General features: G+C 45.3%; 1 protein-coding gene across 13 annotated transcripts in view; it reads right to left on the bottom strand.

Annotated features, from left to right (window-relative positions):
• si:ch211-285f17.1 (sickle tail protein) overlaps window positions 1–21,844 on the bottom strand; it is a 116,161-nt gene that overhangs the window by 18,519 nt on the left and 75,798 nt on the right. For 9 of the 13 annotated variants that reach the window (XM_037079678.1, XM_037079674.1, XM_037079672.1 and 6 more), the window contains exons 3-6: window positions 10,399–10,479; window positions 8,718–8,913; window positions 5,464–5,662; window positions 4,352–4,445 (exon numbers count right to left, since the gene is read on the bottom strand). In XM_037079678.1, the coding sequence (XP_036935573.1) occupies window positions 4,352–4,445; window positions 5,464–5,662; window positions 8,718–8,913; window positions 10,399–10,479 (570 nt within the window). Of the gene's footprint in view, window positions 1–4,351; window positions 4,446–5,463; window positions 5,663–8,717; window positions 8,914–10,398; window positions 10,480–16,045; window positions 16,183–21,844 lie in introns of those variants that run through there. The other 4 variants (XM_037079676.1, XM_037079685.1, XM_037079682.1 and 1 more) reach the window with 2 other exon arrangements.

Here is a 21,844-nt window from a genome sequence, read left to right as displayed (position 1 = left end):
CTGGACTGAAGTTACCCTTGAAATAAAAACATTCATGTAGCTCAGTTTACACTGTTGTTTTTCAAAGAAAACAGACCATCAGCAACTTTTCCAGGATCAGAAAATAGTTACTTGCAAGGCCACCATTCCTGGGTACACAGTACAGCAAGTGACTACTGCATGTTAAATACCCAAAAGGTTTCTGTGAAACAAAGTGACAATAAATCAACACGAGATTATTTCTCTGGGTGGAAAGATAGTTTTATTAGGGTGGCTGATTTACTTTTTTTCAACTTTAAAAACAAACTGTGACTGCTCTCCTGGAGGTAAGACTGCGGTCTGTCTGCAAAGCCTGTGCACCTTCAGGGCCGGAGGGCACTTGGTTAATTTGCAACAAGATCTGTCTGGCATAGTCTGTTTAAACAGTCGGGTAATGTGGGCTGCCGTTCTTCAGCCCCCAAAAAAAACCCATCAAGGACCCCTCGCAGGCTAATGTACAATAAGCGTAACCTCATCTCACCAGAGTGGCTTTCTGGGTTAAAAGAAATGAGTTCTGAGGCCAAAGGTGGTAAAACTACAAACTAAGAGGTTAAAAGTACACAGTGGAAGTAAATGGAAGTCAGTGGTTAATGTGGTGAACCACCTGCTGTGTCAAGTATGTCAGTTTCACAGTAAATATGAGCCACTGTTGTATTATATTTCTTCACAGTTGGCATTTGTCGAATCTTTGCATTAACCTACTTCCTGTTCTACCATATCGGAAGCGTACTTTTAGAGAGACAGTAAATTTGTTAAGAGGAAATAACGCAATGTGACTTTTACAATGAAAAATACAACCTGGAGATTTTGCTACAGTAGCTTTTAGAGGCTAATGGTGGCTAACAAAAGCTTAATTCTGATTTTCAGGTAAGTTCACTAAATTTGCCGTTGATGGCAAACATTTCCTCACTATTATCAATAAACGAGGCCTAGTTTGAGTTCAAACTCGCAGATTCATAAATGCAGGGATGGAAACTACACCAGCGTTGAACGTACAAGCATGATAATAATATAGTAAGTTTATTTATTCCAACCTCGGGTTCATTTCCATAAAAGTAAACATTTCCCAGCGCTAACAAGCATAACCGGAACACAGTGTAAACAGAGAGAGAACCCGTGTGTGATGTGCTCGGTATGATAAAGCTGTGCCGGGGAGTGTCACATGCAGGGTTGATTTCAGTTCATCTTTCTTCCTGTCTGACTCGCCGTCCCCGTCAAACAAACAAGCTATTGTTCCTTCAAGGTATGAGTCACGGGTAACACCTACGGAAGAGGACAAGTCAAAACCTAATGCAAAGTTCTTTAAAAGACTTCAGGTGAAGTATTGACACGGTGCTTTTCTTCAGCGTTGTCTTTATTTATTTTGTTGCCCTGCTGCCGATACAGACTAATGCATTGAAGGAGGCAATAAAGTTGGTATGACAAGTGTGTGTGAAATAGGGGTGTGTGTGTGTGTGTGTGTGTGTGTGTGTGTGTGTGTGTACAGACTGGAAAACAACAACTGCTCTAAGTGTAAAGTAACAAAGGATCAGGCTTGCTGTGATAACAAAAGGGAAGGGGAAAAAAAAAGAAAAGAAAGACACTTGTCGACAGTGAAAGCAGACACAGCCCATAAATATGTCAGCAACAAGTCTGACCGGGCAACAAAACATATGATAGGAAATCTTAAGACGCACGGAGCCACTGTAGACAATCATCAGACTCAAATGACTTTCACTATCCGAGGTGCCTCCACACATAATAAGAAAAGTTGCCCTCTTGTGAAGGGAGTTTCTCTGGGCTCTGCCAATTCCAACACAGCCTTATAAGAACAATTTGGGCCAAAAAGACATCGCTTGTCAATCCCAAACAGATGTTACCCCCTTCAGGGGTTAAAATATCCTTAAAATACACCGACTTTATAAAGACGGCCTGGATGTCTCCATAAAACCTGCTTATGAGTGACTGCTTTGAGACAAAACAGAGGAGCAAAGGCTTGGAAAACAAACACATGAGCGACCGTGTGAGGCGGGCGAGAGGCCGTGCTGAGGAACATTTGGTTTGAGTTTGACTCGCGCACTCTGTCTCCGTTTCCACCGCACTCTTGAGCCTCCAATAACGACAGGGCGAGCGTGTCTGGTAGGAGCGCACTAAGTCACAGGGATCTCTCGCCATGCTGGAGATGGAGAGGGTTCCTGAAGTGATTCACAAACTGCAGAGCCTCAGAAGCAGCCAAGCCAAACAGATAAAAGAGGAGCCGCGCTGCAGCGTTCGTGCGGAAGTGTGCCAACATTTAACTAGCTGGCTCTACGGCCGGATGTACGACGCTGCCGTGTTCGTGATGATGTCAAAAAGAAGAGAATAAGACACTGCCTATTATGATAATTGTGAGTAAGAACAAGGCAAACTGAATTAAGACTGAACAGATTGTTCGCCAATACAGTACATGAACCTCTGTTTGCAAAATATCTCCTTCAGCTGTGTGTACATAACTTCACTTCTGACAGCCACTATTGACTATTCTATGAATACAAAGCACCGCTTCATGCACAATCCCTCAAACAAGTACAGAGTAATATTTCAAAACATTTTTCTGCCTCTTCATCCGATGACACATGACAAAAGAGACGCTTCACATCCAGGAAAATACCTCTAGACTTGCACAATCCGCTGCATATGAGTTACTTATCTGTCACTGTGCACATCTGTTACCTTGAATCAATTACAGACGGACAGGCTGAGATGTTTTCATAACCAGAGACAGCTCTATTTGACCAGAAAGCTTCGATCAATAACAGAGGTAACAGCAGATGATACTTCTAATCTGATCCTGGGGCTGGCATTCCTGCGAGGAGGAGGAGGAGGAGGAGGAGGAGGAGGAGGACACTCAATAGCCCAAACAGATGTGAGGTACACTCCCCCCCCAAGGGAAAGTGTTTGAACAGGTGTACGGCTCATTAGTTTGTAGTGTTTGGCCTTTTGCTTTGAGTGGCAGGGTTTTCTATTTCATTATTAAAAGAGGTTTGCCAAGACAAAAAAAAAAACAACCTAAAACTAGAAAGACTTTCTTTGTCTCTCTTGAGCGTTCTTTAAAAAGGCGAACAAAGCAAACAAAAATAAAATCTTCAGGCTGAGCTTTACAGCTGACACGGGTAAAGACACCGCTTTCAGCAGGAGTGTTAAAACTTGCCATAATATTGTCACAGGAACGCAAATTCTTGGAGTAAAGCAACAAATGTCTCCTAACTAATCTCTTTTACTGGCCTCCACGCCCCGACAACCACGTCCAGTCTTCATATCTGTGTCGACTGCAGCGCGGTTAAACAGTAACAGAACTATTCTTGACATCTCTACTCCGTACTTAGATTTCACAATGTTTGCACAAGAAGCCCTTTGTAAAAAAAAAATTGCCATGGTTCTCTTTGCTAAATGTGTTACAGTTCATGCAGAACAGTTGTATTTTTTAAAATCCTGCTGTGTTAGCAAATGCCAGAGCTCTAATATGGGCAGTTTTTTGGGTTGAGAAAAAAATAAACTGCCTCACACAAGTTTGCCACCTCTACTTCCCTTAAACTGTCTGCACTATTAAATCCCCCTTCCACTTTCAGAGTTGTATCTTTTTTTTTGCCATCTTTCCCCCCTCAGATTATCTTTTGTTCACTTCCCCTTGAAGGACCCCATCACAGAGAGCCGGCCAGAGCAACTCCTCCCACCAGGAGCAGAGAATATAAAGAGTTCCCGTTGCACCCCGAAAGTCATCCTGCCATCTGAACCGAGACTCCTTAAACCGTCATCATGTGTGCCTCATCATTCCTTTAAACTTTATCAATTTCACTTCACACTTGCGTTGACACATACGGTGCGCGGCAATGGGATTATGGCTAAGGTTAATGTAATTTTTGCAGTATCGCGACGGCACACCTAAAAAAATCTGCGGCGGGGCCGAGAGGAGCAGCGGGTTAGATAAAGGGTCAGGCGGATTAGAGGGGTGGATTTGAGGAGGAAACGTTTGAGGAAACGGCTCTCTGGGGCTTAAGTTTCGTTACATCAGCGGGAAACAAACATGCTGGAATCAGAACAAGAGGAAGAGATTAGGGCCGATTTTGGGGGAGGAAAATAGTCCTGAGATTTTCAATTGTCCCTAAAGCAGGCTGCACTGGAGCGTACAGGAGAGGCCCAATCCGGAGAACAATATGAGACCCCCTCTAAACAGATTAGGAAGAGGCAGGGGGACATTCCTTCCCTCAGCAGCAAACAGGATATGAGGCTGGGCTTACGATTCTATCTACAATAGGTCTGGTTGTCTTATCGAGACATTCATTTTTACCTGCATCAGTGTTGGTTGTGTACTCACCCTGGCATCCCCGTTGGCAGGTCTTGGCCCATGGCTGAACGCTTGTGCTGGATCTTTGTGGTAGACCTTCAGGCAGGAGTGATCCGTGATGCTCCTGTAGGAGGAAAAGGTGTCCTGTGGTAAGTAGACAGCCCAGATATCGCCATCTGACAGCGGCCGATCCTGCCTCAGCTGGGATCTCCTCCGCAGCCCTGCCAAGGGTACATACCCTGACAGAGGCTCTGACAGTCCTCTGTTGTATGACATTTCCTCGAAATCTCTAAGGTCTATAAAAACATATGCTAATGCTGGGCTGAAATGTGGCTCGACTACATAAACAGAGAGCGGATCCGTTCGTTCTTTGGCTGGTCTCGCTCTTTGACTGCACCCTGGACACCAACCTCAAGGCATCATGAGACTTTTACAGCCCTGATAAAGTGTTAGTCACAAAGTACACACTGCTCTCGAGCAGTAAACTCTTGAGACAATGGGGCAAAGTTGCTTGTGTCTTCAAGAGTTATGTTTTTATCTGAAATTCCAACATGAACAGGTGTCTGAATACTGTCTCTGCAGATTGAATCTGCTGTATTATTGATAAGACATGCTGGTGAATACCAAACCAGAAAGGTACAGGGAACAAGGAAAAAGTGAGCGAGCTTGTATGTGTGTTTTCTGAGCGCTTGTAAGTGAAACGCAAAAACCTGGCACACAATACTTTGGAAGCTACACTCTGAAAGCATAAAAGGACCTCAAAAAGTGTAAAAAGCTCGCAATGCTCAAACTGTCTGGTGTCAAACTTTTACCAGAGCGGAGAGGACAACTGGCAGGAAAGTCATGGGAGTCTCTCAAGAATGCTCTGCAGTTTGTTTGGGTATATATTATAGACATTCTGCCACTGGGATTCGCTACCAAACAACTTTCTTTCTATTAAATTTCAGCATGAGGGTAAAGGGAAGTGAGAAGTTTTCCTGGCCAGTGACATTTCCTGTGCTGGGGAAGTTTTAAACAGGAAGTGCTCAGGCAGGGACAAAGGAAAAGACCTTTCGAATACTAAACTTTGGATGCCCTGTTGAACGCTGTATCGCTGTATCCATGTTCATCACACACACACACACACAAACGTGCATCTTTACCTGACGTCGCTGAGCTCGTAGTACATGTTCCTCATGTCGTCCTTGACGTAGACGGCGACGCTGGGCGACTCCAGCATCTTCATGGTGAGCTGCTGCGGGAAGGCACTAACGAACAGAGCCCTGACAGTGTCGATGCTGGTGACCTCATTAGGCATACGGATCTGTTTGGTCTCATCCCCGTATTGCAGGTACAGCACACCTGCAGACAGAGAGCAGGAGGGCAACGTGATTAGAACTCATTAGAACATCAAATCAAGTCTTTCCTACCTAAGACAGGCACATGTTCTCCTGGATTATAATGTGCATGTTTTCTCAGATGATGATAAAGTTCTGTTCACCACACATTGTCTAAACTAACATCGTTTGTTAATGCAAAGACACGTTTCAAATTAATTGACAACTAAATTGATGAAGAGACAGGAGCAAAAACAGACGCTGCAGCACTGGACAGTATGAGATAACTGATGTGTTAGCATGTGAAAGTATCCTACTAGCCACCCAAAATAAAATTACGAGCCTGAAATGAGCATAAAACATCTCCTTTAATTCCTACACTTTCCTACTGATGTTTTATACCAACACGCCGTAGCGGGAGGTAGATGCAAATTATGTTCATCCTCTTTAGTATCTGAAAATGTGAATAGTAAAATGTGCTTTACTGTCCATTTGTGGGTTAGGAGATCAGCGTTTAACTTCTGAATTGGGCTAATGAACACTTCCCATCTATTGTTGCCAAAAAGGACCTCAGAGACCTTGAAGTGATAACTTGTCTGTGGTGTGTGTTTACCCTGATAGTTTTAAAAAGCATTCCTGTATGACAAGCAGTGTTGCACAAAACCTGCCACTCAGCTCCACTTCATGTTGCTGCTCATCGTACCCTTTTATACCAGATAGCTGATATTTAGAACGTGAATTGGGGCAGAAGCTGAGGGGGGGGGGGGGTGCTCTGGGTGTACCAGAACAAGTTGTGCATCAAACAGACCAAAGCCTGAACCTCTGAACCCTGGGTGTGGCTTGTGCACTGTGCTTTAGAAAAACAGATGTCTCCCTCCGCAAAACTTATGGAACCGCCCACAGTGCACTTGTGTAAACAATGCCAGGGAGAAGAGGAATACGCACTTCTGTTTCTATTCTCGGATTCATTGCTTCCAAACAGCCTGGCACTGATTTTTATAGGGGCGACCTGTAGCCACAATATCACTTCAAGACAAAGAGCAGACTTGTGCTTCTCTTGTTATCAAGCAAATTACCAAAACGTCACATTTCATTAGAGGCTTGCTTTGTTGCTTGTACATTTGTGCCCGGAAAATAGTTGCTTTTAAGGGAAGACGGCATGGTTTGAGTCGGTGTAACCCCATAAAAGGGCAGAGCCAGTAAAAGCTACCAGATGTTGGTGAAATATTATACAAGATCCTACATGCTCCACGAGACAGAGCGAGACAGAGAGAGAGGGCAAATCCAGGAAACAAAAATTGCTGAGTCTATCACTGCTCTCTCTGCCCTGTCTGGGTTTTCTGGGTTGCAGTAACTTAACAAAGTGCCCATTCGCAGAATACGTTCATCTTCCCCCCGAGAGCTGTTATGTTAACAGGCGGCTAGTTCTCATCCAGATGTTAGCATTTAATGCGAACGCGTTTGATGACAAAGCGCCATTGATCCGAGGGTGCATTATGAAGTTTTGAATTCTTCAGCGTCAGATTTATTTGCTGCGGCGGAGTTGAGGAGCTCGGCTCGAAACAAAGAGTCGTGTTACATTCCTGGTTTCACTCAGGATTGGAAGCAAATGGCCAGTGGGTTTCCTGACCAAATGGGCACAGCGCTGCACACTGTCTGCGCTTTAAAAAGTTTTTTTTCCACATTCCTCCGGTGAGACGCAAAAGTTTCAAACCATGGGGAGAAAGAAATTGCATTCTGAAGCCGTTTGTATCATCACAAAGTTTGAATTGCGACAAGAAAGCAGATAAATACTACATCACAGCCACAGAATAAATGACCTGTAATACAATACGCTTGATCCGACGATCAGATTAAACCCGATACTCACATTAGGGGTTTTAAGGATTTCCTGTTTTCTGCTGATTCTCTGGAAAAGACCACGCGAACGACTCCTGCAGCACGAGCCGAAGCCCCAGAAAAGAAGCCCCGAATGTCCGTTGGGACCCACCGAAGTGTGTGTGCTTGTGTGAGTGCGTGTTAGTGTGTGTGTGTATGTGTTAAAGACTGTGGGAGGGACACTGTAGTTAAGAGGTGCCCCCTTTTCTCTCCTCCCCTTTCATCACACCATCACCCCCCACTGTCATAACGCTTTGTCCTGATGTTTTTGCAAAAGAGAGATGGAGGTTGTGTGTGTGTGTGTGTGTGTGTGTGTGTGTGTGTGCATGCCTGGTAAAGCACATTTTCTAAAAGAGTTTTCCTTCTTGTTTTGCATTTCTGCTCTGCGAGAAAAAAAGCAAGAGGCACCGCTGGCAGTGTGGAAAAAACAGGCGGCACCGTGTAGTTTCATTCATTCTCACTTTGGTCAAAAGGCGTGCCACTCAGACGCTTCGCTATTATCCAAGCAGCAGATGCTTTGCTGAGTTTTTGAGTTACCTTTGAAGACTATCCTCCTGAAAAAAAACAAAAAAAACAAACCTTACAGACTCTAGACTTTGTTTGGGGAGTTGTGAAACTCTTTCTAGCACTGTCACCCTGATGCGGCAACCTAATTCTGCACAACTTACAGCGTTTTCCTGCGCATGGATGCAAATGAAGCGCCACGCACTCTGATAAGACGACCCACTTCTAATCCTGTCAATAACACGATGGCATATTGTGGATGGATTTGCTAATCTTTGACTACAGAGGCAATGCATTTAATTACAAAAAGGAGCTGTGAGTTGAGGTGGAGAGAGGAGGGAGAGGAGGAGAGGACGGATGGAGCGAGAAGAGGAGATTTGGACAAGGTGAAAATGGGGGAGATCGCGGTTTGGTTTGGAGAGTTCTGAAGTTTGTCCAAGATTATGCTAAAAAAGCTGCAAAATGAGGTTATCACAGAGGATTAGTGTCAATTTATTTTCACCTCCGTCTGCTCAAAAGGTCAATTTAAGATTCAAGATGGAGCCATAATTCTCAAGTTTTTAACAGAGCAGGTACAAGAATTTCCCTGCCAGTCTGGTGATCTTGAGAAACAAACTGAAACATAGTTTTAGGTCAACAACAAGGAAAAAGTCTAATCCAATAAAGATTTTCTCTTCAACAGACTCAACACATCATACCTAGTGAGCGGTCCTTCGTCTGGTTGGTGGATCGCACCACCGGCAGGCTAGCACGGACCCGGGTGCCGCGGGTGAATCCTGTGGGCGTGTCCACGTCAGACATGGTGTCCAGTGACTCCAGGGAGGCCAGGGACAGGTGGTCGACCTGGTCGCCGACGCCGGGTTGCGGACTAGGGCCGTGCTTTGGGCTTCTGCTCTAAAGGGGGAAGCACATGAAAACACGTTAAGGGGGAGACCATGGACTCACTGTGTGCATGCATGAGTGTGAGCCAACAATCTCTTCCAGTGAATATCAAGCACACTCTTTAAAAAAACCATCCCATGCTCATTTTCAGGTTCATTACTGTGGGTCAGAGTAGGTTTCTAGACGCTCTGTTTTAGCTCCTGTCTCTTTAAGAACCCCCTCCCGAGAAAGCTGTCTGCTCTGATTGGTCAGCTCACACACGCCCGAGCCAGCCGGCTCTGTTATGTTTTCAACCTTTTAGTTAGCCTCAATTCAACTGTGAATATCAACATTATGCAAAATGTATGACATAGTGATGTCAAGAAGTCACAAAATGAAAGGCGGGGCTACTGACGAGGTGTTTTAAACACTTCAGGAGCTTTTTTTCTGTGGATAGAGGAGCTTTTAGAACCGAGATAACAGGCCTCCTTTAATATATGATGCAGCTGGTGGAGTTAGAAAATAACATTTCATCTCATGCTCTGGCAAGCTAGAAAAAATCTGCTTTGATGCTTACTTTGAGCTCCACGCCAGCGCGACAGATAAACAAACCAAAGAACTGCCGTCATGCAGCGGCGCATGGAAGTGTTAAAACTGCACATCACTGATACATGCTGGCACATCCGACGCTGCTCGGTACTGTCCTGCAAGCGCATCACGTCTCTTAAATGCTACCAATTGGGAGGGAGCCTCCAATCGCACTACAGGAGTCTCAACTGTTTAAATTAAATATGCACCTGCATGAGCCAAAGTCTGATTTAATAATGATACTAAGAGTTTTCAAATAGTTCAAACCCTGCAGTGATGACACACTGAAGAGATGAAACGGATCCCCTGAAAAATTCCCTTTAGCCACTGATTGAGGATCGAGACCCGTGTCATCAGAACTTTAAGATCAGTTGGCTACTCCGTAATCTGATCCGCATGACGTGGCATCCCTCATACCACAGCCACAATAACACGATGTGTGACTCGACTACAGAGCCCATTCAGCTATTGTGCGGTGCTGTAAAGGGATCCGTTCCACTGGGACAAGGTGGGACTAAAACTGAGGGGTCAGTGAACACTGGGCTCTTTATGAAAAAGCTCTTCTTCGCTGGCAGACGAGCGGTGCCGTGGAGACATGACGCCAGGTCGACCGGGTTATCTCCAACACACCTGCATGCACGCGCTGCTGCTCTCTCACACACACACACGTGCAGACAAATAAAGAATTTAAGCGTTTTATATTAAGTGCAGTTGACATTTGTGGGAGCTTTCATGGCCAGAACTGGTTGAACCTGGCAGCTGCTAAGTGACACTGGGGGAGCACAGCAGATGTTAGTGAGGATGCAAACATGGCCACGCACGCGCGCGCACACACACACGCACACACGCACACACACACACACACACACACACACACTTACGCACACAATGGCATGATGCAGATAAGATAAAATAAAAAGGCTGACTAACTGTGTGGGGCAATTGGATTTTCATCAAGTACCTCTGAATGTCAAGCTCAGAGTGGAGGGAGGAGAGCATGCCCTGTAAAGACTGATGGGAGAAAAAGAGGAGAGAAGGAGAGAAAACACAAAGCAAATGGCTAAGAAATGCCAGTGGGAGGTTGAGATGGAAAAAGAAATGGTCATGAAAAAACAAAACAGAGGTGCCATGGAAACAAATCAATCTCCAAAGCGGAGGAGAGAGGAGTGAAAAGAGGCTAAAAGGGAAAGCGTAGAGGTGAAAGCTGTCTTCAGCACAACCTAACAGCAGAGAGATACTCACCATCACCAGTTCGACGGGTACTGACACAGAAAATCCCGGAAACCCCCCCACCACTTAATAATTTCCGTAATCACGTTAATTGCCATCATCGAAATTATGCAGCCTCCCTGAAGCATTTCCACTCATCCTCGCGTGATATTCGCTGAGTCAAAGTGTGCCAACATTTGTGTGATGCACCTTCACAGCGATCCCAAGTAACGCGGCAGGCAAAAAAAAAAAAAAAAGATGCTGAGCCATCACTCATCTCCCGTAATTCCATTAAAACACGCTTAGGTTGCAACACCCGCGGATTAAAAATGCATGACTGAAAATGTGCCCCATGGCTGTTAATACACGTTGATGGTCACCTTTTAAACACAGAGGGGTCGCGCGGAGTTGACGTGTCACCCGAAACCAGACATGTGTCGGGGAATTTAATCCAGACACTGAATGATTTATGAGCGTATTCAGTGGCAGAGGGTCTGAAGCGGCCCTCCCACGCCACTCTTCTGTCTTCTCATGTGCTACTGTGTCACCCTTAGGAATGTTGAATCATATTGGCTTCCTCCATCACATGTAGGTAGTAATCATGTCAGAGTGGCCTGGCAGTGTAACACAGTATTTTCTAAAATTCCAAAGAGGAGGAGGAGGAGGAGGAGGAGGAGGAGGAAGAACCTGCACTCAAACTTAACTGTGTTTTATAACTTTAATGGGTTTTTGTTCCTCATCAGTTGAGGCTGAGCTGCAGTATGTGACTGACATCTATACAAAACTTATGTTTGAGAAACTTTATGATTAAAGTTTAGTCAGTTTTTAATCACAACAGGCTGGAAGCAATACTTTGCGAAACATACTAGATAACGACAGCTAGTTGGCAGCAGTCAGCCGTCACTCTGCTAATCTGCCCCTATTTGTTATTCTTTAATTGTAAAGTAATGTTATGTTTTTCTTACAGTTGACCAGTTCATTAATTCATACAGAGAGGACACACTGCTACTTTGGACACTCTCATTTTGGTGTAAAGCGTCACCAACAGAGCCAGGCTTGCTGTCTAGTCTTTTTTCTAAGCTACGCTAACCTTCTCCTGGCAACTTCATTTTCACTGGACAGAGACAGAAATTTAACCACTGAAATCTCACAAGCTGAAGGGCCTGCAAACCCAATTATTGTGAATCTAAAACCAGGTAAAGGCTAAAATATGCTAAAATCTTGCGTAACTTCAGCACAAGTCATTAAACTAGTTAACTCAACCTGTACAAAAGTTATGCACAACATTAGCTGCCACAAATTACTGCAAATAAGACTATAGTGGCTAATCCCAAAGTGTGATAAAGCTGCTGATAAAGCACAACATTTTTTTAATTTAACAAGAAGATTGGGTCATTTCTTCTTTTTAAAGGTCATACAGTCTTGCTTTCAACTTTATGCCAGATCTCATGGAAATGTTACCATAGACACGACGTGACAGCTGGAAAAGAAGTGCACAGGAGTAAAAAGATAGTTAAAGCAGAAGCAGTCACATATAAACGTGAAGAAAATTGCAAATGAGACCTTCTGCCTCCCCGTGGAAAGGGGGTAATTAAGTTAAAACCACTCCACACCAGTCCACATCTGACAAATGAGGTGTCCCTCCAAAGGTCAACAATTTAGCTCGGATGAACTCGTCTTCTCTCGCCTCCAATTTTCTCATGCACGCATGCGGAGATCATCATTCTGGCAAGCGGCTACGCATGACACCGCCTCGCATCAAAAGCCACTTCCTGTCTCGGGCTAACCACTTCCTGCTTCGGGGTCCAGATGTGGAAACCGCAGGCCAACCTCTGATTAGCACCGCAGAGGAAAAAAAAAAACCTGCTCCAACCCGCTCACACCTATCGTGCATTCCACACCAGCAATTTCCCCGCTCCAGTCAAAAGCATACAGCCCCGTGATTCTGCCTTTTCAGCAGCGACTCCCACTGTTCGCCACATTTGCTCCTGACAGCTGTGATGGATGTGAAACCGAGACGCCGGCATTATGTTATACACGGGAATATGATGAGCTATAAAGTCGTGAAAAGAGCGTGGTTGTGAAGGAACGTGTCTTGAAAACAGATCTTAAAAAAAAAAAACGAAAAATGTCTGTACTACAAAGAGGGTGGGTTGTCTGTGAAGTGCTCTCGCCAATGCCGGTGTCAAATATTCACCGTGATTCGAGTATGTTGGAGCAGGTCTAGAAATAACTCAGTGTAAGTTGCCTCAATCGAATGCTCGTGTGGAGCTGTTGAAGCAAAACCCTTTTCCTCGGGCCGTAACGCACTATTGCTCACTAAAGTCACCACACTGTGCAATCTTGAGCTTTCTTGCTGCCTTGACAATCGCTCGCAGCAGCTTTATGTTAAATAGATGTCTAATGTACTATAGATGTGGACACGCGACTTTGAGGCGAGCGACCGCGCTGGCACGTGACCGCGTGAAAGACATGAAGTTGTTCAAATGCGTGCTGTCTGCTGTGTGTTGTGTGTTTAACAGAGGGAGAACAGGGGATATAAAGAGAGACAGAGTGCGTGCATGAGTGAGTCAGGCCATTGTTCCAGAAAATCTGACCCGAACCCAGGACATCCTGAAAATGTTTATGCAACAGTGGTCCGACACACAGCATGCTGTCATCGCGAAAGGGAGCTCGGCTCTGTGTTAGTGTGTGTGTCCGCGTTGCCAAAATACATGTAAAACTACATAGGCGAGTGCTCTCACATGTGTTACACAGTCATGTACATTTACCTCTCAGCTTATCTGCACCTCGAGAGCACGCACTGTATTGTATATCTGCTCTCCACCGCTAAATTTAGAGCAGCTTCGAACTGGAGGCGCAAATGTCGCATGATTTCACCGAGCAGGACCGATTATGTTATATCATGTGGCCCCCGTCTTGCCTTCCTGACGGACAGTCTGACACGCAGAGCTGAGATGGGGCGATTAAAGTAAATCACGATTGTTAAGAATAATGGCAGCTCCCACCAGGAGCCCGCTGTGTCACTCATGGAGATTTAAGTACAGACACGGCCTCGAAAAAAGCGGCCATTCGCCACACCTGCTGTCAGCCTACACAAGGCCCACTGATTGGTGCCTACTCTCTTATATAATCAGCATAGTCGGGGTTATAATAGCGTTCTCATAACACACTCTGGCTTTCACCTTCAAAAAGGCGAGGGGGGGGGGGGCATTCTGTATCTCTACCTGCAGTCATTTTGATCTTGTTCGCCTCACTGTGACGGCAGATAACGCAGGCGTTTCACAGGTCAGGCCAAGAAGTCAAAGACAAAACTTTTATGCAGAGACTTTCTACACCATCTACAACCGGGACGCGACTGCATCATCTCTTTTATACACAAACAGATCAGGCAGACACACACACACACACACACACACACACACACACACACACGAATTTTCAGTTCCTCATTCAACACTGCAGATGTGAAACAATATAAACACGCGAGTGGAGGCGGAGGCTCATGTGGCTTTAAACACAAACCCCTGTGTTGTGAGCACAGCTTTCCACTTAAGATGCTAATTTGGCCCTTGCTCTGGGGAGCGGATACAGAGCTAACTGTAATTACCTGGCCTGATCTGCATGGCAAACACATAAACAAGAGGACGGTGGCTCTGCAGCCTGTTAACCCCTTACTCAACCTGTCTAATTCTGATATGTTATTCCAGGAGCGGGCGCAAAACATCATCACCATCTATTAAATCTACGGATGCGTGATACAATTTTTTCCTTTCAGACACGATTATGATACCTGGAATTTGATTATCAGCCAATAACGAGGACCTAATACTACTAACCCCATCATGCTTTTTCAATTTGTTACATCCTTCAGTTCATGTAGAAGTGAAGTTAAGTGGAAGCTGAAAATGAGACGGAGCCAACCGGAGACACGGTGAGCAGTGCTGGCCCAGGCGTGTGTGAGCTGACCAATCAGAGGAGACTGGGTCGCAGACAGAGGGGGGATATGGTGCTGCTGCACTGGACCTGATGAGAAAACTGATCTGAGGATTCAAAACTATTCTAGTAGTAACCCAAAATAAAATTACAGACCTGAAGATGAGCATAATGTGTCTCCTTTAAGCAGAAGTAAAAGGATGTTAAATACCACAGTCTCAAGGATTCGCCTGAAAAGTGGATTGTGGATGCTTTCAAGATTGCTCACAATCTGAAATTGTCAGATTGCCCGCGCCTATATGATTCCACTTTGAACACTGAGTCTGGCTGGCAGAATGTGGCGTCAAATTTAAGTTAGATGCTTTTTACTTGTGTCCTTGAGCAACACGCTGCATCGCTACCGTCCTCCCTTTCAGTCTAAAAGGTTTTTCCACAACATTAAAAGTTCAAAAAGCAGGCGCAGACCTACAGGAGTTCATTAAAAAACACCTGTGTGAGTCGAAAAACCCTGTGCCACTGCAGTTCTGCTCAACTTTGAATCATAAAGCCCCTGTCAATCAACCAGTCAGCGCCCAGTCCGCATGCTGTCTGTGGTCCGACCATCATCCTTTGTCTCCCCTAGCCTTAATGACATTATATCAAAATCCCCTAGTCATCCATTCCCATTCATTGCCGCCACATCCCTCTCTCCCTCCCTCCCTCTGATGCATTCCTACTCTAATCCCCTCATCCAAATCCCCAGATGACCTTTCAGAGATGGGCTCGCCTGTTAATTGGTGTGTTAAGGGGAGATGACTTTATAGCATCCACAGTCAAAGCTGACAGTAAAGGTGAAGCCGCACGCAGGCGCTCAAGACCGGCTATCTGGGAGCTTCTAATCTACAGACCGTGCCATTTACGGGCAAACACAATAACAAGAACTGTAACCGTCTCATTGGCAAGTAAAATACAATCAAGCAGATCTGTCAGATTGCAAATGAAGTGCATAATCACAACAGACACAATGGCGTGCCTGTTGACCCAGTGCAGAGGGGAGGTAAGATGAATATCTCTTCCGCCACTTGTGACATTTTCCACCGGCTGAGCGACACCGTCCAATTGATTTCATCCACTCACGCATACATGAGTTAGTCGCGGTTATCACCGGCAGACATCAGCCTCCTCCTCTGAATTTTACGAGGCTGCAAAAAGCCAACTTTGAGCCCCGCCACAGCGAGCTGGTTCTGTCAAGCCAGGTTTAAGCAGCCAAACGCAACTTCGTGAAATGATTGCTGGTCGTTGGGTCTCATCCCAAGGTTGTCAAGTACCAAAGGAAATCACATTTTGTTGCATTTTATAAGCATCTATAAATATAAGTCATGTTTAATCTAACTCGAAACTATATTAAGGGATGAAATCATGCGCTAAAATATCTTAAAAAGCAGCATTTTACCATATCAGACAAGTGGTGATCTCCTTCCAGCAGTGACTTCCATGTAAGACTGGAAACTCCCTGGTCTAAGGGAAACAGGCTCTCTTCCTCCACTGTTATTTCAGCCCTTGTAGCACTTGCTCTGCACAACTGCCCTGTCCTGCTCCCTTCCCTTTCTGCTCTACCACACAGCGGATGCCCCTCCATCCAATGCACACACCGCCCCACATCCCAAAAACCTAGCCTAACAGCACAATACGAACGCACACAATCCACACCCGGCGGTCAGCGGGGGGAAAGTCATTGTTTGTGTGTCTGCCTTTTTTTTTTTTTTTTTGCATTCATGCGCCATTGTGCGAGGCAGAGATTGTGCGAGAGAGTCTGCACGAATCACCTCGTTCAAAATATTTCTTACTCGCAGGCTATTCCGTCAGCTTATGAGTGGCAAATCCCATCCCTGAAACCGCTTTTAAAAAAACTCCATAAAGTTTCCATTCAGTTTCTAAAAAAAGTATACATTTTTATCTTGAAACGGCAGCTCCGACATTAATCCCCATGTCCAATCTCCGCTTCCATCTCGCTGCCCTGAGGCTGCAGCTGTCTGAAGAAAGAGAGATGACACTTGTGTCCCGAGGAGATAAGACCCAGCTCTACCCTCAGGGATCCTGAGGGCCCAAGCAAGACACACTCAGCAGGCCCCACGCGCCGTATAACACACACTCCGACACACCCAGTATACCAACACACACTCGCATATCCAAATACCAATGCACACTAAGGCTGCGACTAACAACTATTTTCATTATTGATTATACTGCCGGTTAAGTTATAGATTAAAGGGGCTCCGTGGATCTTCTGTGTTGTGCTTGAAGCCAGTTAGTGGACTCCATTTGTAAACTGTCCTCAACTACTGTAGAGTTACTGAGCTATTGAGATGAGACATTCAAGAACCGTGCATAAAATCATGTTCTTTGGACCGTTGTGGAAAATCTGATGCAAGTCCTTTGGTGTCAGATCAGATTTTGAGGAGCACCACCTTTTATTTTTTTATATTCATTGCTGTGATAGCCGTGGCAAAACATTATCTGCAGAAAGACTTCACACAATATTGGCTAAATGATGACTAAAAAAAAAAAAAAAAAAATTTAAAGCACTGGTGCTCCTTAAAATATTTAGGCGCACCGTCTCTGAAAATGGTCCCAAAATGGAACTTAACGGTCGCAGTCTTGAGCCCTGCTGATGCATTATATAATAATAACAACCGTTGGGATCCCAGTGGGAAGAGCAATATATCTTGCCAAGTGTACATGGTTTTATTGACAAGGATCTGTGTTGTGGTTTCGGTCATGTATTCAAGTCAAGACGTTGCGTAAGATTACAGGTCCAGACTTCTACCAAAACTGTCGGATCATTTGATAGTCGTGCAGGCAACACTTGCACGCACGTTCGAGCGTGCACACATTAGGTCTCACCTCCTCTCTGAGCAAACAAATACATGCAAAATATTTGCTGACGGGCCAGCAGAGCCACAATCTGTCCGGGCTTGTTCCTTTAATATCACTTCGTCAGGAGCGAGACACGTTTCACAGCTCCGAGCGTCCCAGAATAACCCGCTAAATGTTTGATCGACTCCAGCGAAAAACACAGGATCCCTCTATAATGAAACACAAAGCGAGCGCCCATCCATATATACACAGCGGACAAAGCCATGCTCATATTTCCGAGAGACTCATTTAATTGACACGTCCTCACGCGAACCGCGGCCTGTCTCCAGAGAGCGTCTCTCCTGAGGTAAAAGAAAAAGGCCCTTCCGAGTCTAATTTGAGCCTCTCTCGGTGTATATCTGAGAATGTGTGTGAGTGTGTGTGTGTGGCTGCGAGCACTGTGGCCACCGAGACAAAGAGGGCTTTCTTTTTAGCTCGGAAGAAATCGGAGTCCTGCATCTTTTACATCGTGTTGCGCACACATAAACTCACATGTAATCTAGAGCCATCAAAGGGTCCCAGTTCTAGCACTTTTCTATGCACCTTTATGCTGTAGAATTGGAAAAAAAGTCTCGGCTGTTTTTTGTCAAGTGTCACGTCTCCTTTTTCATCCCATGAAACCAGCCCCTGATAATGGCTTTGCTATTCATGCTTAATGAACAAGTCACCCAGGACCACAGAGGCTCCTCCGCTGAGCCTAAGATTTATTATACCCGCTCTCTCAGAGGAGAGTTTCTCTGTGGGTGTGTGCATGTGTGTGTGTGAATAAAGGGCCAGATAATCATAAATAAACTTAAGTTTTAATCAAGCTTGTTAGAATATACCCAGTGTTTCTGCATTCCCCCTTAACACTTGAACTGCTACACATCACTGCCATGTCAACACCGTCGGCTGCGGTTCGTTCTCCGTGCTTATCTGTCGTACTTATTTTTATCACCGCCCGTTTGTTTTGTTTTCCCCCCCCCCTCTTGCCGATGCACTTCCCTCATTATCCACTTCCGACCCAGCTGACCCGTTGCTGACCTCCGTGAGAGACACAACGAGAGACGCCGCGCACGCGCTCCCCAAGTGTTCAGCCCTCGATGACTCAGCCGGCCGTGAGCGACAAGTCGTGAAACTGCAGCTCTCACTGTCAAGGAAACTGTGGCACAGAAGCAGCACCCATTTGCGCTCGAGGAGCTAAATTAGCAACAAGTTTTTCCTGTGTGGCACTTCAGGCTCGTGTGAGTGGCTTCATTTTTTTTTTTGTTGTTTAGCCACCAACTGCAAAAAAGTGCAAAAGGGCCTAAACAAAACAAAGCCGGAGCAGAGTTACACGGACGCCAGTCTTGGCATACGTAGAGCGTGAGCTACAGTTGAGGGCAGATTGCGGCGTCAACGTGAGGAGGAGGTGCTGTGATGAACTGCAGCGCGCGCTCTACTTCTGTCAAATAGTTTAACTTATTGCTGATTCCATTAGCTGAAACATACACTTTCCCACTGTACAGTTACTCATATTCCAGGTGTTCCCCATCAGCGTGTGTCCTCGTGTTTGGCAGAAGAAAAACCCTGCCTTCTAATTCTATCTGCTGAAGACGTGTTTTAAACATTTTAGAGAGGCAGGAGCCGAGCTGCTGCCATGCTTTGCTCTCACCCTCCCACACCCCACCACCCCTCCGCTGAGAAGGGGCTCACTGGAGATAAAGCGCCGGAGATCAAAATGAGGTCTGAGCCAGATGCTTGGAGCGGGTCCTGTCAGTGGTGGAATCATCATGGTGCGCCTCCGTCTCTGCTTTGCCTTTTGAAGTTATGTTCATACCTTTGGCCCAAGGTGCAGTCCAGATGTCGGGCTGCATGCAAAGACTTGCAAAGCGAAGGGGCACAGATAGAGAAAACCAGAGGGGGGGAAAACAGTCATCTCTTGCTCGCTCGCCATTTGGTTCTGGGGGTCGTAAAGGCTCGGAATCTCTTTCCCCGATATATCAAAAATATTAACCGTTCTGTCAAAAATGAAAGATTTTCAAACCCGCACCTGGTTACTGTGACTCACGTCAGTAAACACAAATACACGGCTGAGATTTTGAGGCATCAACACAGCAGCATGTGCATTCGATCAAAGCTGACTGGTGACGGGACAGAAACATCCTGCCAAGAAAAACAGTTGAGTGGTGCCAACAAAGGACCAAAGCAAGTGCACAAACAAATGACCAACCCAACAGGTCTGGGAAACATGTGACATTTGAGGGAGGAGAGCTTACAAGGCCTTTCAGTAACTGACAATGAAACTAATCTCATGTCATTAGTTAGTCCGTGTAAATATGTCAAGTCCTCCATCACTTTTTTGGCCAAAACATGAATAGATAGAAACCTATGGTGTGTTTTTCTACCATTAGTTAGTTAAACTATTAACGCTGGTTCTTAGTGACGCAAATTGGAAGTGAAGCTGCAACAATAACCCCATTACCGTTTACTTGGTCGACAATAAAAAATAACTACTTAACATCTGACAATACATTTTCCCTTCCTGCTCATCTGTGACAAGGGGTACGCAACATAGGCAGCACAGGATGAGCACGAATATCCACAAACCTGTGTCAAAATATACAGGAGGTCACAACAACCATCCAACTATATTTCTCCACAAAAAATAAATGACTCTCTCACTGTGCTTGAGAAAAATATATCATCCAACAAAAACAAAATATACTTGATTATGCTGCTTTTCATATTAAAGTGAAGAGGGATAAAACAAGACATTTAAAAGAGCACTGTGTAGTTTTGGGGAAGAAATGTTAATCAGAAGAGAAAGATCTTCATAGACTGAGTAAACAAACTGACCTTAAAGGACACAACTTCATACCTTTTCACTTTGTTGACATATGGCGGACCCTGCCACCTTCCTAGCTTCAAACAGTGTTCTGGGGACCTTACTTTCCTCTGAGAGCAGCTTGTTTATTCACTTATTGAAAAGATAAATATTAGAGTTTGTGTTATTACCTCAATAATATTGAAAATATTAAAATTCCAAGTTGGAATTTCTTCTCCAAATCTACATAGTGCTACTTTTAAAGACATCACTTTGCAGCCCTGGTAAATTGTGCCCATTGTCATGTGTTGAAATTGTCCTTTCTTGAAAAATATCACTACCTTTTACCTTCTCAGTATTACAACAGTCTAACTGATTAGTAATTTTGTGAGACAACAGTCAAGCTGCTCAAATAAGTAAAGGAAAGGTCTGCAGAAGAAGCTCCTCAGGCTTCAGCTGCTGTATTGACAGTCTTAACTGTACCCAGAGGAATGTCAGGGCGTATAGTTCAAGAGGTTCCAGACACGTGAACTCTGTTCTCCGCAAATATGTCTAGAAAATCTGCGCCTTTTACGGCCCTCCTAACGAGTACCTGCCTGATAACCAGAGAGGTGACAACAATGCTCGCGACGACCGCAGCCTTTGTGCTCGGCTTGCACTAAATGCGGCCCTGTTATGATGGAGAACTGTACGCTGAAAAGAGCTCAGACCTGATTAGCTGGTCTGATTAACACACTGGCATTGCGCTTTGAGACAGTGTGTAAAATTCTGTCTGGCTTGACTCATTATCAGCAGTGATCAGAGGCAGGTCCATCGCGGCCTTCTGTCAGAGCGGCTTAACCCCCCCCAACGACACTCTGGATTAGACACAGCCTCGGCGCCACTCCGCAGTCCGCTTGTCCTCTCTGCCGGGGTGCCGTATCCCCTAAAACTCAACCCCCACCCCCACCACTCCCGCCACATAACCCCTGTTAAATGCCAGGTCAATGCACGCCCCGTCATTAACCTTGTGCTTCTTATTTGTGTTACTCGAGGTAGCTTCTGAAAGTGTTACTTCATGCAGAGGTGGCAGATGCTATTAAGAAAAAAACGGTCCGGCTCCTGCTGCCGACGGTCAGCGGAGGAGGTGCGATGATTAAAAACAGATGTTTCTGCCGCAGACCTGCCGCACACAGTTACCGATTGTGTGATTTCAGACACAAGGTGCAATAAAGGCCACGACAAAGAGGTGTTTTGTGAAAATATCACATGCCTCCTTTGCTGGCCAATCTTCTTTTTTAAACTCCTGTGATACTCTAATTACAGCAGGACTACCGTGCCAGGAGTGGAGACAATGATCCCTTTTTTTTTTTTTTTGGACAATCTGGTTAAAAACAGGAACAACACTCCCCCCACAAAAACTCCCTCTCTATTCTCATCTCCTCTGATCATGGTCAGATCCCTTGCGGGGAGTTGATGCATGCTCACAGCCAGCGTTATCTAGCCGACCTTGGATCTGAGGAGCAGAGAGTGTAGCGGGGCCAGGAGCCCACAGAGAGAAGTATGCGGGGG

The sequence above is a fragment of the Acanthopagrus latus genome, chromosome 19 (genome assembly GCF_904848185.1).
Source record: "Acanthopagrus latus isolate v.2019 chromosome 19, fAcaLat1.1, whole genome shotgun sequence".
Taxonomy (NCBI): domain Eukaryota; kingdom Metazoa; phylum Chordata; class Actinopteri; order Spariformes; family Sparidae; genus Acanthopagrus; species Acanthopagrus latus.
The sequence above is the reverse complement of the archived record's forward strand: the minus strand, read 5'-3'. Positions and strand labels throughout refer to the sequence as shown.